The 15,562-nt window shown below is 41.6% G+C and overlaps 1 protein-coding gene across 1 annotated transcript in view; it reads left to right on the forward strand.

Moving 5' to 3' along the window:
- Positions 1–11,598, forward strand: part of LOC126259596 (RNA-binding protein Raly-like) — a 418,128-nt gene extending 406,530 nt beyond the window's left edge. Inside the window, exon 10 of the mRNA XM_049956505.1 lies at positions 11,261–11,598. Within this exon, the coding sequence (XP_049812462.1) occupies positions 11,261–11,281 (21 nt within the window). The 3' untranslated portion in view covers positions 11,282–11,598. The remainder of the gene's footprint in view (positions 1–11,260) is intronic.
- The last annotated feature ends 3,964 nt before the right edge of the window (positions 11,599–15,562 follow it).

The raw sequence follows: 15,562 nt of genomic DNA on the forward strand, positions 1-15,562 counted from the left end.
AACAATAAGCACCAGATATCACAGCAAGCATATTATTAAAGATCCCAATACCACAACAGATAAATGCAGACTTTGCAAACAACAAATAGAAACAGTAGATCGCATCACAAGCGGATGTACAATACTAGCAAATACAGAATACACCAGAAAACATGACAATGTAGCAAAAATAATACATCAACAACATAAACTAATAAAACAACACGTTCCCACATACAAGTATGCACGACAAAATGTACTGGAGAATGATGATGGAAATTATACTGGAACAGAACCATTATAACAGATAAAACAACACCACGTAACAAACCTGACATACTCACCAATATAAAAAAAATAACACAACTAATCGAAATATCCATACCCAATACAACAAATATAGATAAGAAAACAGGAGAAAAAATTGAAAAATACATCCAACTGGCTGAGGAAGTCAAGGACATGTGGCATCAGGATAGAGTTGACATTATACCAATTATACTATCAATTACAGGAGTCATACCACACAATATCCACCAGTACAGCAACGCAATACAGCTACATCCAAACGTATATGTACAACTACAGAAATCTGTAATTATTGATACATGTTCAATTACCCGAAAGTTCCTAAATGCAATGTAACATATACCGTACAGTTAAAAGGAAGTCACGATTGATCAGGGTCCGCGTCACTTTCCATTTTTAACCAGACATAACGTCTGAGAAAGAAAAGAAATGATAATGGTGAAGATAATTAGTATGCCTGCGTCTACATTCGGCCCAGGTGGCCATATTGAGGTAGGACGTATTAAAATTCAGCCAGCAAGTACCTACTTAGTTGATACTATGCACAAGGTATCTCCTCATTAGGAACCCCGTGAGCGCGAGGTCGCAAAAAGCCAATGATCTCTACGGTTTACAACGCCCCACGTATTGCCTACCATGCAACCACAATATTGACTGGTGATGCTAAAAGAGGGGGAGCTGGTGATATCCAATGGTAAGCGCAGCTAGAGGCTACGGAGCGTAGTTGAACTGCGTAGTCGACGAGTAACTCACAGCAGTCCTGCAGTGCTAGTGGTGTTGATAGAAAGCAGAGCAATGGCAACGACAAAAAAAGGAAACATTGCATTATATTCACAGTAACATTTGGCGAAGTTGACATTTCATCAGAAGGCAACCCAAGAAATTTCACAGAGTGAGAAAGAAGTGGCAGGTGAAAATTAGTGTTTCTGCAAGATGAGCTAATGGAAAGTGTGGTGTCGTATGCGCTCGACTGTGCGGACACTGTGCACGACGAGTACAATTACGCGAGGATAGATGCTTAACGAGTGAAAGTGATACTGAAACAGGTGTCGACCCATGTGTTTCGTCATCCTTGTCGGACAGGTAGCCACAAATACCGTCTCCAATGAAACGTACTAAAGGATAATAGTTTTCCAAGGAGCGGATACTATACATAATTACGTACGTGGAACATCATCCCCAGGATGTGTATGACAGTGCCCTACTACGTTATGCTCATCACAATGCGCGTGTTGAGTTCAAGGGAAGCAGTCGATGTTTGCATAACTTCTAACAGTGCTACAGAATTGGTGGACGTAAGATAACGGAATTTGAAAGAATGCGTCAACCTGACCATGCACAGAAAACTGCGGAATTTCGACCAATGGAGATTTGAAGAGGAAATGCATGAGAGGAAATTAGAGGTATCAAGAGAGTTATATCAAAACTAACATCAGTGGCTTAACGCATTCGTATACAATTATTCCTACTGTTAAGCTGGACAGTAAATTGGCTGGAAAGTTATTTATAGCTGTGCGAGAATTAGAAGGTGCTCTGCCCCCTGCGATTCTTTCTCGCATGGGGTATCTTTGCAAGGACAGTGCGTAATATTCTCGTCGCAGCAAGGAAAAGTGGAAAAATGGGCTTAAGAGAACTATGTAACGAGCGCTTCTTTTGGCCAATAGTTTTTGCTTGGTTCCTGGTCTCCATGTAAAAATCATACTCGTTTAGCGGAAACTCTCCTGAAAAGTATGTGACATTGCAGTTCATACAATTTGAAACAACTGGACAAATTCAGCCCGTGGGTGTTCGTTTTTTCCGTGCCTGTAAGTTTTATTATAGCACTACCTGCAGCCACCCCTTAGGATAGCCAGTTTCACAACAAGTTGCACGCCACACTGTTACGCATTCGTTTGCATGCCATCACATCGTATCCGTCTCATCGTTTCCTTACACCAGTGTGATATTTTTTTCTTTGAGTCATCGGTCTTCTGACTGGTTTGATACGGCTCGCCACGAATCCCTCTCCCCGCGCCAACCTCTTCATCTCAGAGTAGCACTTACAACTTAAGTCCTCAATTATTTACTGGATGTATTCCAATCTGCCGGCCGGAGTGGCCGAGCTGTTCTAGGCGTTTCAGTCTGGAACCGAGCGACCGCTTCAGTCGCAGGTTCGAATCCTGCCTCGCGCATCGATGTGTGTGATGTCCTTAGGTTAGTTAGGTTTAAGTAGTTCTAAGTTCTAGGGGACTGATGACCTCAGCTGTTAAGTCCCATAGTGCTCAGAGCCATTTGAACTATTTTATTCCAATCTCTGTCTTTCTCTACAGTTGTTGCCCTCTACAGCGCCCCGTAGTACCATGGAAGCCAGTCCTTGATGTCTTTAACAGCTGTCCCTTCTCCATGTCAGTGTTTTCCACATATTCCTTTCCTCTCCGATTCTGTGCAGAACGTCCTCATTCCTTACCTTATAAATCCACTCAATTTTCAACATTCGTCTGTAACACCACATCTCAGACACTTCGATTCTGTGCTGTTCCGGTTTTCCCATAGTCCATGTTTCACTACCATACAATGTTGTGCTACAAACGTACATTTTCAGAAATATCTTCTTCAGATCAAGGCCTATGACTGATACTAGTAGAATTCTCTTGGCCAGCAATGTCCTTTTTGTCAGTGCCAGCCTGCTTTTGATGTCCTCCTTGCTCCGTCAGTCATTGGTTATTTTGCTGACTAGGCAGCAGAATTCCTCAACTTCATCTACTTCGTGACCATCAATCTTGATGTCACGTTTCTCGCTGTTCTGATTTCACCTACTTCTCATTATTTTCTTCTTCCCTGTAATTCTTCTTCGCTTTCACTCAGGATAGTAATATCCTCAACGAATCGTTACACTGACATCCGTTCACCTTGAGTTTTAATTCCACTCCTGAACCTTTCTTTTATTTCCATCATTACTTCTTCGATGTACAGGTTGAACAGTAGGGGCGGAAGACTACATCCCTTTCTTACACCCTTTTTAATCCGAGCACCTCGTTCATGGTCGTCCACTCTTATTATTCCCTCATGGCTCTTGTACATATTGTATATTACCCGTCTGCCGCTGTAGCTTACGGCTATTTTTCTCAGAATTTCTGACATCTTGTACCTTTTTACATTGCCGAACACTTTTTCCAGGTCGACAAATTCTATATACATGCCTTGATTATTCTTTAGTCTTGCTTCCATTATTAGCCACAACGTCTGAATTGCCTCTCTGGTGCCTTTACCTTTCCTAAAGCCAAACTGGTCGATATCCAACACATCCTAAATTTTCTTTTGCATTTTTCTGTATATTATTCTTGTCAGAAACATGGATACATGAGCTCTTAAGCTGATTGTGCGCTAATTCTCATACTTGTCAGCTCTTGTAGTCTTCCGAAATTGTGTGGATGATATTTTTCTGAAAGTCTGATGGTATGTCGCCGGACTCATACATTCTACACACCAACGTGATTAGTCGTTTTGTTCACACTTCCCCCATTGATTTTAGAAATTCTGTCGGAATGTTATCTATTCCTTCTGCCTTACTTGATCTTAAGTCCTCCAAAGCTCTTTTAATTTCTCATTCTAATACCGGATCCCTATATCATATAAATTGACTCATGTGTCCTCTTCTATCGCATCCGTCAAATCTTCCTCCTCTTAGAGGCCTTCAGCGTTCTCTTTCCACCTGTCCGTTCTCTCCTCTGCATTTAACTATAGACTTCCCTTTGCACTCTTAATGTTACCACCCTTGCTTTTAATGTCATCGAAAATTGTTTTGACTTTACAATATGCTGAGTCAGTCCTTCCGACAATCATTTCTTTTTCGATTTCTTTAGTTTTCATGCAGCCATTTCGTCGTAGTTTCCCTGCACTTCCTACTTATTTCATTCCTCAGCGACTTGTATTTGTGTATTCTTGAATTTCCCAGAACATTTTCGTGCTTCCTTCTTTCATCGATCAACTGAAGTATTTCTTGTGTTACCCATCGTTTCTTCGCAGTTAACTTCTCTATTCCTATGTTATTCTTTCCAATTTCTGTGATTGACCGTTTTAGAGATGTATTCCTCTTCTACTGTATAGACTACTGAGCTATTCCTTATTGCCGTATCTACTGCCTTAGAGAACTTCAGGCGTATCTCTTTATTCCTTAGTACTTCCCTATCCCACTTTTTTGCGTATTGATTGTTGCTGACTAATCTCTTAAACTTCAGCCTGCTCGTCATCACTACTGCATTGTGATCTGAGTCTATATCTGCTCCTGGGCACGCTGTGCAATCCAGTATCTGATTTCAGAAACTCTGTCTGACCATGACGTAATCTAACAGAAATCTTCCTGTATTACTGGCTTTCGTCTTGTGATTCTGGAACAGAATATTCGCTATTACTAGGTGAAATTTATTACATAACGCAGTTACTCTTTCTCCTTTCTCATTCCTTGTCCCAAGCCCATATTCAGCTATAACCTTTTCTCCTACTTCTTCCCCTACAACTGCATTTTAGTCCCCCATGACTGTTAGATTACACACTTCTGTCCTACCTGCCAATTCATTACGAACCCTGCGCCTCTTATACCATGTTGTGAGGCGGTTGATATTACCATATACTCGCTTGACCAGAAATCCTGGTCTACTTTCTATTTCACTTCACTGATCCCTACAATATCGAGATTCTATAGCCATTCCTTAAGAGTGGAGAACTAACTGACCGTCCTGCACGGTTTATAACTCCCAGTTCTCATTCGATCTTGATGGTGCGAACCTATGTGGTCACTGTAGCGCACCATTTTCATTAGTGTTCATGGTGCAAGTTAATGGGTTGCTTTGAACATTTATTGAATGTCGACGATGTCCATTTTGTGAAGTGTAATACACTGAATCAACAAAGAAACTGGTATAGGCAAGCGTATTAAAATATCGAGATACGTAAACAGGCAGAATACGACGCTGCGGTCGGCAGCGCCTATATAAGTGTCTGACGCAGTTGTTAGATCATTTGCTGCTGCTACGACGGCAGGTTATCAAGTTTTAAGTGAGTTTGAATGTGGTGTTACAGTCGGCACACGAGCGATGCGGCAGAGCATCTCCGAGGTAGCGATGAATTGGGGGAATTGTGGATTTTTCCCGTACGACCATTTCACGAGTGTACCGTGAATATGAGGAATCCGGTGAAACATCAAATCTCTGACATCGCTGCGACCGGAAAAAGGTCCTGCAAGAACGGGACTAACGACGACTGAAGAAAATGGTCCAGTGTGACAGAAGTGCAACTCCACGCAAATTGCTGTAGATTTCGCTGCTGGGCCATCAGCAAGTGCCAGCGTGCGAACCATTCAAAGAGACATCACCGATACGGGCTTTCGGAGTCGAAGGCCCACTCGTGTACCGTTGATGACTGCACGACACAAAGCTTTACGCCTCATCTGGGCCCGTCAACACAGACACTGGACTGTTGATGAGTGCAAACATGTTGCCTGGTCGGACGAGTCTCGTTTCAAATTGTATCGAGCGGATGGACGTGTACGGTTATGGAGACAACCTCATAAATCCATGGACACTGAATGTCAGCAGGGGTCTGCAAGTTGGTGGAGGATCTATAATGGTGTGAGGCGTGTACAGTTGGAGTGATATGGGACCCCCTGACACGTCTAGATACGACTGACGGGTGACACGTTCTTAAGCATCCTGTCTCATCACCTGCATCCGTTCATGTCCATTGTCCATTCCAACGGATCTGGGCAATTCCAGCAGGATAATGTAACACCCTACACAACCAGAATTGCTACGGAATGGCTCCAGGAATACTCTTCTGAATTTAATCACTTCCGCTGGCTGCCAAACTTTCCAGACATGACCATTATTGAGCATATCTGGGATGCCTTGCAAAATTCTTGCTGTCAGTTCCCTCCAGCACTACTTCAGACATTAGTCGAGCCCTTGGCACGTCGTGCTGCGGCACTTCTGCGTGCTCGCGGGGGCCGTACACTACACTAGGCTGATGTACCAGTTTCTTTGGCCCTTCAGTGTGCATACATCCCATAGAAGATTGATCTCTGCCCCCCCCCCCCCCCACCTCCAATCCCAGCACTCTGTTCTTCTCCTGATGCACATGATGGGACATTAGCAGCCAATATTTTTCGCTTTATTACTGTTAACACAAATTTTCAAAGAAGTCCTACTAAAGATTGAACTTCTGACCTCGCACTGAAGGGATTCTTTGTTAGTTACTACTGTGACGACGTTGTGGGAAAAAGGTTTACTTGGCCGTCGCAGTTGAACAGCGGGCCGGTACTCACGAAGCCACTATTGCTGAAATAAGAACAAAGGCGGAGAATTATAGAACTGTACTCTTCTAGTTGCGATTGTGTCTTAAGGATGCAAGCTAAAATTAACGTGAAGTTGGCTTTCTCTCTTTTAATACCCTACTGGCCATTAAAATTGCTACACCAAGAAGAAATGCAGAGGATAAACGGGTATTCCTTGGACAAATATATTAGACTACAAATGACATATGATTACGTTTTCACGCAATTTTGGTTCACAGATCCTGAGAAATCCAGAACAACCACCTCTGGTCGTAATAACGGCCTTGATACGCCTGGGCATTGAGTCAAACAGAGCTTGGATGGCGTGTACAGGTACAGCAGCCCATGCAGCTGCAACACGATACCACAATTCATCAAGTGTAGTGATTGGAGTATTGTGACGAGCAAGTTGCTCGGCCACCATTGACCAGACGTTTTCAATTGGTGAGAGATATGGAGAATGTGCTGGCCAGGACAGCAGTCGAACATTTTCTGTATTCAGAAAGGCCCGTACAGGACCTGCAACATGCGGCCGTGCAGTATCCTACTGAAATGTAGGGTTTCGCAGGGATCGAATGAAGGGTAGAGCCACGGGTCGTAACACATCTGAAATGTAACGTCCACTGTTCAATGTCCCGTCAATGCGAACAAGAGGTGACCGAGACGTGTAACCAATGGCACCCCATACCATCACGCCGGGTGATACGCCAGTATGGGGATGACGAATACACGCTTCCAACGTGCGTTCGCCGCGATGTCGCCAAACACGGATGCGACCATCATGATGCTGTAAACAGAATCTGGATTCATCCGAAAAAATGACGTTTTGCCATTCGTGCACCCACGTTCGTCGTTAAGAACACCATCGCAGGCGCTCCTGTCTGTGATGCAGTGTCAAGGGTAACCGCAGCCATGGTCTGAGAGCTGATAGTCCATGCTGCTGCAGACGCCGTCGAACTGTTCGTGCAGATTGTTGTGCAAACGTCCCCATCTGTTGACTCAGTGATCGAGACGTGGCTGCACGATCCGTTACAGCCATGCGGGTAAGATGCCTGTCATCTCGACTGCTAGTGATACGAGGCCGTTGGCATCCAGCACGGCGTTCCGTATTACCCTCCTGTATCCACCGATTCCATATTCTGCTAACAGTCATTGGATCTCTACCAACGCGAGCAGCATTGTCGCGATACGATAAACCGCAATCGCTATATGCTACAATCCGATCTTTATCAAAATCGGAAACGTGATGGTACGCATTTCTCCTCCTTACGGAAAATTTTCTCATGTCAGCACGTTGTAGGTGTCGCCACCGGCGCCAATCTTGTGTGAATGCTCTGAAAAGCTAATAATTTGCATATCACAGCATCATCTTCCTGTCGGTTAAATTTCGCGTCTGTAGCACGTTATCTTCGTGGTGTAGCAATTTTAATGGCCAGTAATGTATATTCTTAGATTTTTGTTTTGTGGGTGTATTCCTTTTTTATGGCCTCATATTATAAATATTCTCGTAGAAGATGCACTGGTTGTTACTCGAAACAACCCAATATAAAATTGATCAAAATCCTAATATCTCAAGAGTTAAGGATAAAAAATAGTACAAGATCATAGAATGTTTGCTCGGCTGAAAACACTGACGCTCATCATTGTCCGATATAAATTAATGCTGCTACGTGGTTTTATAGCACGGCATGCAATCCATACGAAAATTTGCCACAGTGCCACACTTGAACACATCCAATCAAAATTATTTAAATTCCCTGATCGATGTCACTCTTTTAAAAATGTCATAGGCCCACCCACGAAAGTTAAAGTTCGCCGACATAGTTCGCATCACAGAATACTCGAGGTGTCTGCACAGAGCAGCTCTCCAGAAACGGAGTCCGCAACTCGGCGTACAATTTTTAAAAGTGCTGTTTTCACCGGTCGCTGCCTGGTTGAAAACATTCTAATCCTGTAAGTTTGTGATTTTTCTCGGATCAGACAAAACATCGAGGCAGATACAGCACACTTGTTGTTGATGTTGCACAGCTGTAAGCAGCCACAGATTGGTATCAGGTTACTTTTATGAAAAATGTAGCATTATAGGTGTCGAATATTCTTTTAGTTCACCATCAGACGGTTCATATTCCGTCACAACAGATGTTATATTGGGTTAGTAGTGAGTTGGCGTGGAATGTCCGTCTGGAAATATGTTTTTGCAGTTGTTCTTCAACTAACGGTAATTATTTTGTGTCCGCAGCTCGTGGTCGTGCGGTAGCGTTCTCGCTTCCCGCGCCCGGGTTCCCGGGTTCGGTTCCCGGCGGGGTCGGGGATTTTCTCTGCCTCGTGATGACTGGGTGTTGTGTGTTGTCCTTAGGTTAGTTAGGTTTAAGTAGTTCTAAGTTCTAGGGGACTGATGACCATAGATGTTAAGTCCCATAGTGCTCAGAGCCATTTGAACCATTTAGCCAATTATTTTGTAGTTTGTATTTTTCCACTCGCACAAGTTGATTTTCAGTATTAAAGACATGGTGCACGTTGGTATCTTATTTTGTAGTCCAACTAATGTGTTTAACAATGGAAAGCAAAGGATGTAAGTGAATTTGACATCAGCACCATCAACAAATGTTTCAAATAGCTTTGAGCACTATGGGACTTAACATCTGAGGTCATCAATCCTCCAGAAGTGAGAACTACTAAAACCTAACTAACCTAAGGACATCACACACATCCATGCCCGCGGCAGGATTTGAACCTGCGACCGTAGAGGTCGCGCGGTTGTGGACTGAAGCGCCTAGAACCGCTCGGCCACCGCTGCCGGCTCACCATCAACAGCTTTTTTTTCACAGAACAGCCATGATCTCCAGTTTCGTCTATATTTGACAGAACTGCAAAACGCTTGTTGTTTTGTACACTTGAAAATCTCTCGTAATGCTCAAGCGTTCATCTGATCTAGCCCTCAGTCGGTTCCCGCTACACTATTTAGGCATCTACCAACTCCCTGAATTTTTTCTTAAAAGGAAATCATTTGATTTTTCTTCGGAGCAAAACGCATCTAGCTGTGTACAAAACTGTTTTCCTTGGAATTTTCCCCCCGGCGCTACCGGTATGAACAACCTCAAACGTGGTACTGATTCTCTATAGCTCCTCAGGTATGCATTTCGTGCCCACGTTTACTGGAAATTTTTTTCTAGCTGTGGTTCATACTAAAACCCCTGAAAGTTGTCTAACCAGGAATCTTAGCCACTACGTCAATGGTACAGGTTTTCCACTAGCAGAGGTATCAGGACGATTTTCACTAATAATTTACCACTTGTTCGTTTCCACACCACGGTCCCTGAACTGAAATTTATACTTTTATCTTGTTTCATCATCCCTGAAAGTCTGTATCATCATCACGGAATTATCTTGTATATACATACATATAATGGCACTGGTGCCTATTACTTCAACACTTTGTAGCAGTCGGTGTCATCTCGAAACACCATCTATATATTTTAGCTGGATGCACAAGCCTGGTTTGTAGACAGCATTTCCTTCTGCTAAATACTGGGTTCTGTCAAACCTGTGTAAACAGAAATCCACGTTAAAAAAAAAAAAACAATTCAGCTGTGAAAATAAATTAAAGTGACAATTCTTTTTCTTTCTCTCCAAAACACTTTCAGCTGTCAAAATACCCTCACATTACATTCAGTTACAGTAGTGTATTGCAGGCAGTACTTTTTATAAAAGTGGTAAATAGTTGATACATTGTTGCATTTTTGAATGCTGTTTCGCCAGTGTTTTTTGAAAGTGGCGTAGCGTAAAGAATGGTGGAGTTAAATGTTCCGGATTTTGAACACACACGTGATGCACCGTTGGAATGATTATTAGGACCATTATTAAGATGACGCTCCATCAGTGGTAGCTATCCCCTATGGTAAATAAGGGTGACTGTCATCTACCCAAAGGTAGGTTTGAACGCCATATTGCTTTGCTAGGTTCAGTTCTTTGCAAGTGGTATGCCCCTGACATCTTCCAACGCACGAACTGGCTTACCCAGCTTCTTACTGAGGACCTATAGTTTAAAGTGGTTTTCCCATCTCCATGCAGCTCGCCGTTTTTCACATCAACAAACATTGCCAGAGGCGAAAATAAATGATAAGTGACAGATCAATATCATAGGGCTGAAATGTGATCGAAGACCAGTTCTTTGAAACTGTGGTATGGCGCTCTACCACAGAGTTACAGAGTGTAAAATAGTGCATAAATTCTTACCAAAGAAAAACAAAACAGATCCACGTCATCATTGAGACACATTTGTACACGACTTTTCGCATAGCTATTTCATTAGGCTTTTCCAAGGGTGGAGAATGTTTTCTTCTCAACTGTCCACATTACTTCTATTTGGTTTTTTCCTGTGTGACTGATGATGTAGAAACAGGAAGTTTCCTGCTTTGTTAAGTGTGTAAAATAAACTTCAAAACAAAGTACCTGTAGAACTTGAGTAAAATTTTGTATGTGTTTGTGGATGTGAGAATGGGAGAGAAAGGGGATTACTTTTAGTATTAGGGAAGCATTTGCTACAAAAATGATTTCAGCTTTCATGTAACATATTTCCTGTTCCACAGTAATGTTGCCTTGTTCCAGATAAATGTTTGTGTGCGATTATTGAATATAGTTTTGAACAAACTGCTTTTGTTTCAGGATCTCGTAGAAGTCTCATGAAGGATCAGTCATCACCTGAGGCGTAATTGGCTGTTTCCTGCGGGCAAATATATGCGTCTCAAACCTTGACAACCACCGAACTGCAAAGTGCCATTACCAATGGAATTATTGTACATATCTTGAATCATAAAAGTTATAAAATGTTCTATATATTCTACTAACTCTATCATGTTTTACTGTTATTACTTAAGTATGATTAAATGTTTATGCAGGCCATTGAAAGTTATGTTAAGATATATATTTTTACCTGAAGTTGCGTTTTGTTTCTCATTGCATTCACAGATCATTGTTCAACTTCATTACTGCTACTTATAAATCAATAAAACTAACTCATCACATTTTTTTTTGTTTAACTGTTGTCTAGATACGTGCACATTACAGAATGACTGAAAAGAAATGGAACTACAGTTTTAAATAGTAATGGTCAAATGAAGAAAAGTGAACATAGAAACTGAATGAAACAGAAACAGTAAACAGAGATTAATACACAAATGGAAAAAAAGTTAACTGTTCTTCCAAAATAGGCTATCAGGTATAACAAAGTGTCAAATTAAAAAAACACAGCATATGCAACAAACATGGATATCATAAGGACTAGCTACCTGTGTGCATATACGCTATCTACATTACAGCTTGACGAGTAACTTCAAGGGCAGTGAAATGAAATTCAGACTGGTGCTTGTGGAGCGTTTCACAGTGTCAGATTGGAACATTATAAAGCAATGGTAGTGAATCAATTGGCCCATTCAGATACTATAACTCAACATCAGTATTGCATCTGCTATTGCAGTCTGTGCATCATGCAGAGAATGATCCTGGAATGCTCTTTTTTCTGATGACGCTTGACTGCATTTATTGGTTTGTATGAACTCACGAAAAAAAAAAAAATCGAAGATACTTATCAATTGACATTTGAGATTGCACACAGCTTTGAAAGAAGATGCTGTTGACTGATCACCCTCCAGTGTGTAAAGGTACTGTGATTAGGGGTCACTCCTAAATTGTCTAGCCTGAAACCAATGCACCATCTGCTACAGTATAATGAACAGGCCATAGCATATGTGGTAATCTCAGCTTGCCTATCTAGTATTAATTTCCAAATATGCCACACAGTGCTCATGTTGTGCATAAATAGTTGTATGAGGTACTGTACTCTCAGGAAGGGTGTATGTTGGGTCTGATATCTATTAAGAAAAGAAGTATTTTTTGTGTACTACTCCTTACTATACTTATTTTCCATACTACTGAACAGCAGCTGCAGAGGAACGTACTGTGTAGTTTTTTACCCTGATAAGTGTGGCAGTGGGTAGTGGCATGGACTCTACTAGATTCCGAATGCAATGAGGTGCCTTCCTGATCTGTAACCTCTACACAATCTTTGAAGAGGATTAGACTGCTCCCATGCCCATTTGCTTCACTTGATTGCCTTATGATGTGATGTGTTCAGTAGTATTATTTTCAACAGACTGAGGGATGACATAGTCACTATCATGTATGTGGAAATTTGTTTTATTTTTCTAACATAAATAAGGGAGCAATTTTGTAAGATGCACACAAGAATACCTCGTCCACCTATTTGAACGGCACCTCATTGGAAATGTGATGCATATTCTCACGTGGTTTTCCTCGTTCTCATGGTCTCCCATCATCATGGTCTATTGTGTACCACAATTCAACAGTTGAAGCGACCATTTCTTTCAATTTCGAGCATCTAATGACAATGTTTTTTACTGTATTGGTCAAGATGAGCTGAGGGGGAAGGAAGAAGGACTGGCAGCACGAATACTACTATTCTTCAGGCGAATGATGTTACAACATACGCGTAATTTTTTACAGTTAACAGGAGTGAAATGCAAAAAATTATATCACTGAATAATTGGTACAAAAATACGAATGGTGGTGGTGGTAATGATGCTGATGCTGCTGCTGCTGCTGATGATGATGATGATGGCAGTGCTGCTCCACCTACGTCCTTTGAGGTTAACTCCCAATAAAGCCTGTATGGGTGGAAAGGGAATATGAGGCGCAACTAGACAATAACACCAGATTTATCGCTATGTCTGTGAGCATTTGGGTTGGGAAGTAAGGGTCAGAAATGGAGGCTGGAACTGAAAGCAGCTACAGTGAGACCAGATGCTGGGGGGTCTGGATGTAAGGAAAAGTTATGAGGGCAAGCGCTGTAACTTGTAGAAAGTATTTCAGGGTCTGGAAGAAGCGCGTGTTGAAATTTTTTGGGGTACAGTAGAGAGAGTGTGGACGTGGGCTGGGAAGTGAGCACCAATGGTGAGGCCTCTGCCCTACATTCATCTCTGGATTGAGGTGATGTGCTGCAGCACCAATAATTCATAACGAGGAGTTGGCTTTGGAGTGCGTGGCTTGTCAGTCGTTGTTGGCATCTCGATTTGAAATAGCGAGTGATTTCCTACACTGCGGATTTCCTTTCCACAGAAAAAAAGCTGTTTGTGTTGTTCATGAGTGTATAACATAGCCTTCATTTTTTCATAACTGTGAAGCATGTTTTGATGTTTTATCCACATTAAAATTAATTAGCATCGTCAGAATCAATAGTCTCTCAGCAGCGTACATGGGGACAAGGAAAAATATGAAATATCATCATGAGGTCAATTGGCTTCTGTGGTGATCATCTGGTTTAGTCATCTAGTTTCTTTCATTCGTTCCATTTCGGAAGCTGTTTAACTGTTCACTTTCTACCGTCAAAACAACGTAGTGATCCCTTTGTGGTATGTGTTGAACTCCTCATTCAAAATCACAAAAACAATTCTTAACAGAAAGTGAGCAGGACTGACATTAGAGACCTTCTGGATCTTACTGTTAAATAAATGAACAGCATCAGCCCTTCTGTGGAACAAGCTCCATAGCACATGACGGTGCGATTCTATAATCTGTGGCAGCGGTTGGTTGACATCAAGGCCCGACTTGCGCGATTAAGGTACAAATTTCAGTTTGTAATTTCACAAGTATCTGGTATTCATTGTTAATAAAACTATTTGAAACTGTGTGCTACAGACCTCACCAGTGCAGTATGCTATGTGATAAGCAAATACACAAATCTTCAGACCTTCTGTAGAGTCATCTTTGTGTGGAAACCGTGTATCCAGTTTTTTGTGTGTGGAATGCATTTCAGGAAAACCAATAAGGACGAATAGAATAGTTATTTTGTGTCGAAGCTATACCATTACAAAATAATCAGAAAACCGAACATTATTTTGCAGTCAGAACAGTTTTTTTGTACTTTACACTGTTTTGATGATACTAGCAAAAAGCTTTGTTTATATTTAACGATTTTAACAACGCATAAGTAAAGAAAAACTGATCACATAGCGAATGAGGTATTTATTATCACCGTGAAGGAAAACGGTTGTTATGCTTCTCACTATTATTAAATTTTGTAACATATAACTGATTACAAAAAATAAAAGTTTTCCATTTCGCTTTACGTTAATAGTCGTGCTAAATGCTTCCAGCTTGCACAGTCATGCCCGATTGGCACATTTTGCGTACCCAAAAATACCTCTGCATCTAGGATCAGTTGAGATGCTTCGTGAATTCCATCCTTCATAACATGCTGTGTTGTGGGACATTGGTGATACACAGTGTCTTTGAGGCATCCCCAAAAGAAATAATGAGATGGAGTTACACCTGGGGTCTGTGGCAGCCAGTCCAGCGACCGGGATTAATCTTTTGCGAGGTACTCATCTCTACCAAGGAAAAAATGATGGAAACTGATCTTGCAGCAACGACGTTATCAAACGTGTAGGTAATGCAATATCATCTGGCAATGATGTCGCCATATATTTGAGAAATTCGGAATATGTTTCATTTAACTACTCGCAAATAAAAAAGGGCCGTTTAATTTGAAAGATATTTGATCATTCCAGCATCGTGCAGTCCAAATTTTGATCCAGAAACCAGTGGCAGAAGATGATTCTTTTCTGAATAATGATGTGGTAGGATACAATTTGGCTGTGTGCTAGATGAGCACGTTTACAATGCGAGACTGTTAATCATTTACAGAGGTTTGTTACCTTGACTCGTTTCGTGAAGTTTTAACGTGGAGGATTTCACTGACTATCATGACTTGGTAGCATTTCTTTGATATGGAGATCAGGTCTTCATGGCCCTCTAAGGAGAAGGAGTTTCAATGCTCAATACGGAATGCGTTTGCTAATTAGTCCATCTGAATGGTAGAACATTTAATTTCGTCACACTTCCTTCCAATGTGATTTTGTCGAAATTTTATAACCTGAATAGGTTTCGTAT

Source organism: Schistocerca nitens, chromosome 5 (genome assembly GCF_023898315.1).
Source record: "Schistocerca nitens isolate TAMUIC-IGC-003100 chromosome 5, iqSchNite1.1, whole genome shotgun sequence".
NCBI classification, from domain to species: Eukaryota; Metazoa; Arthropoda; class Insecta; order Orthoptera; family Acrididae; genus Schistocerca; species Schistocerca nitens.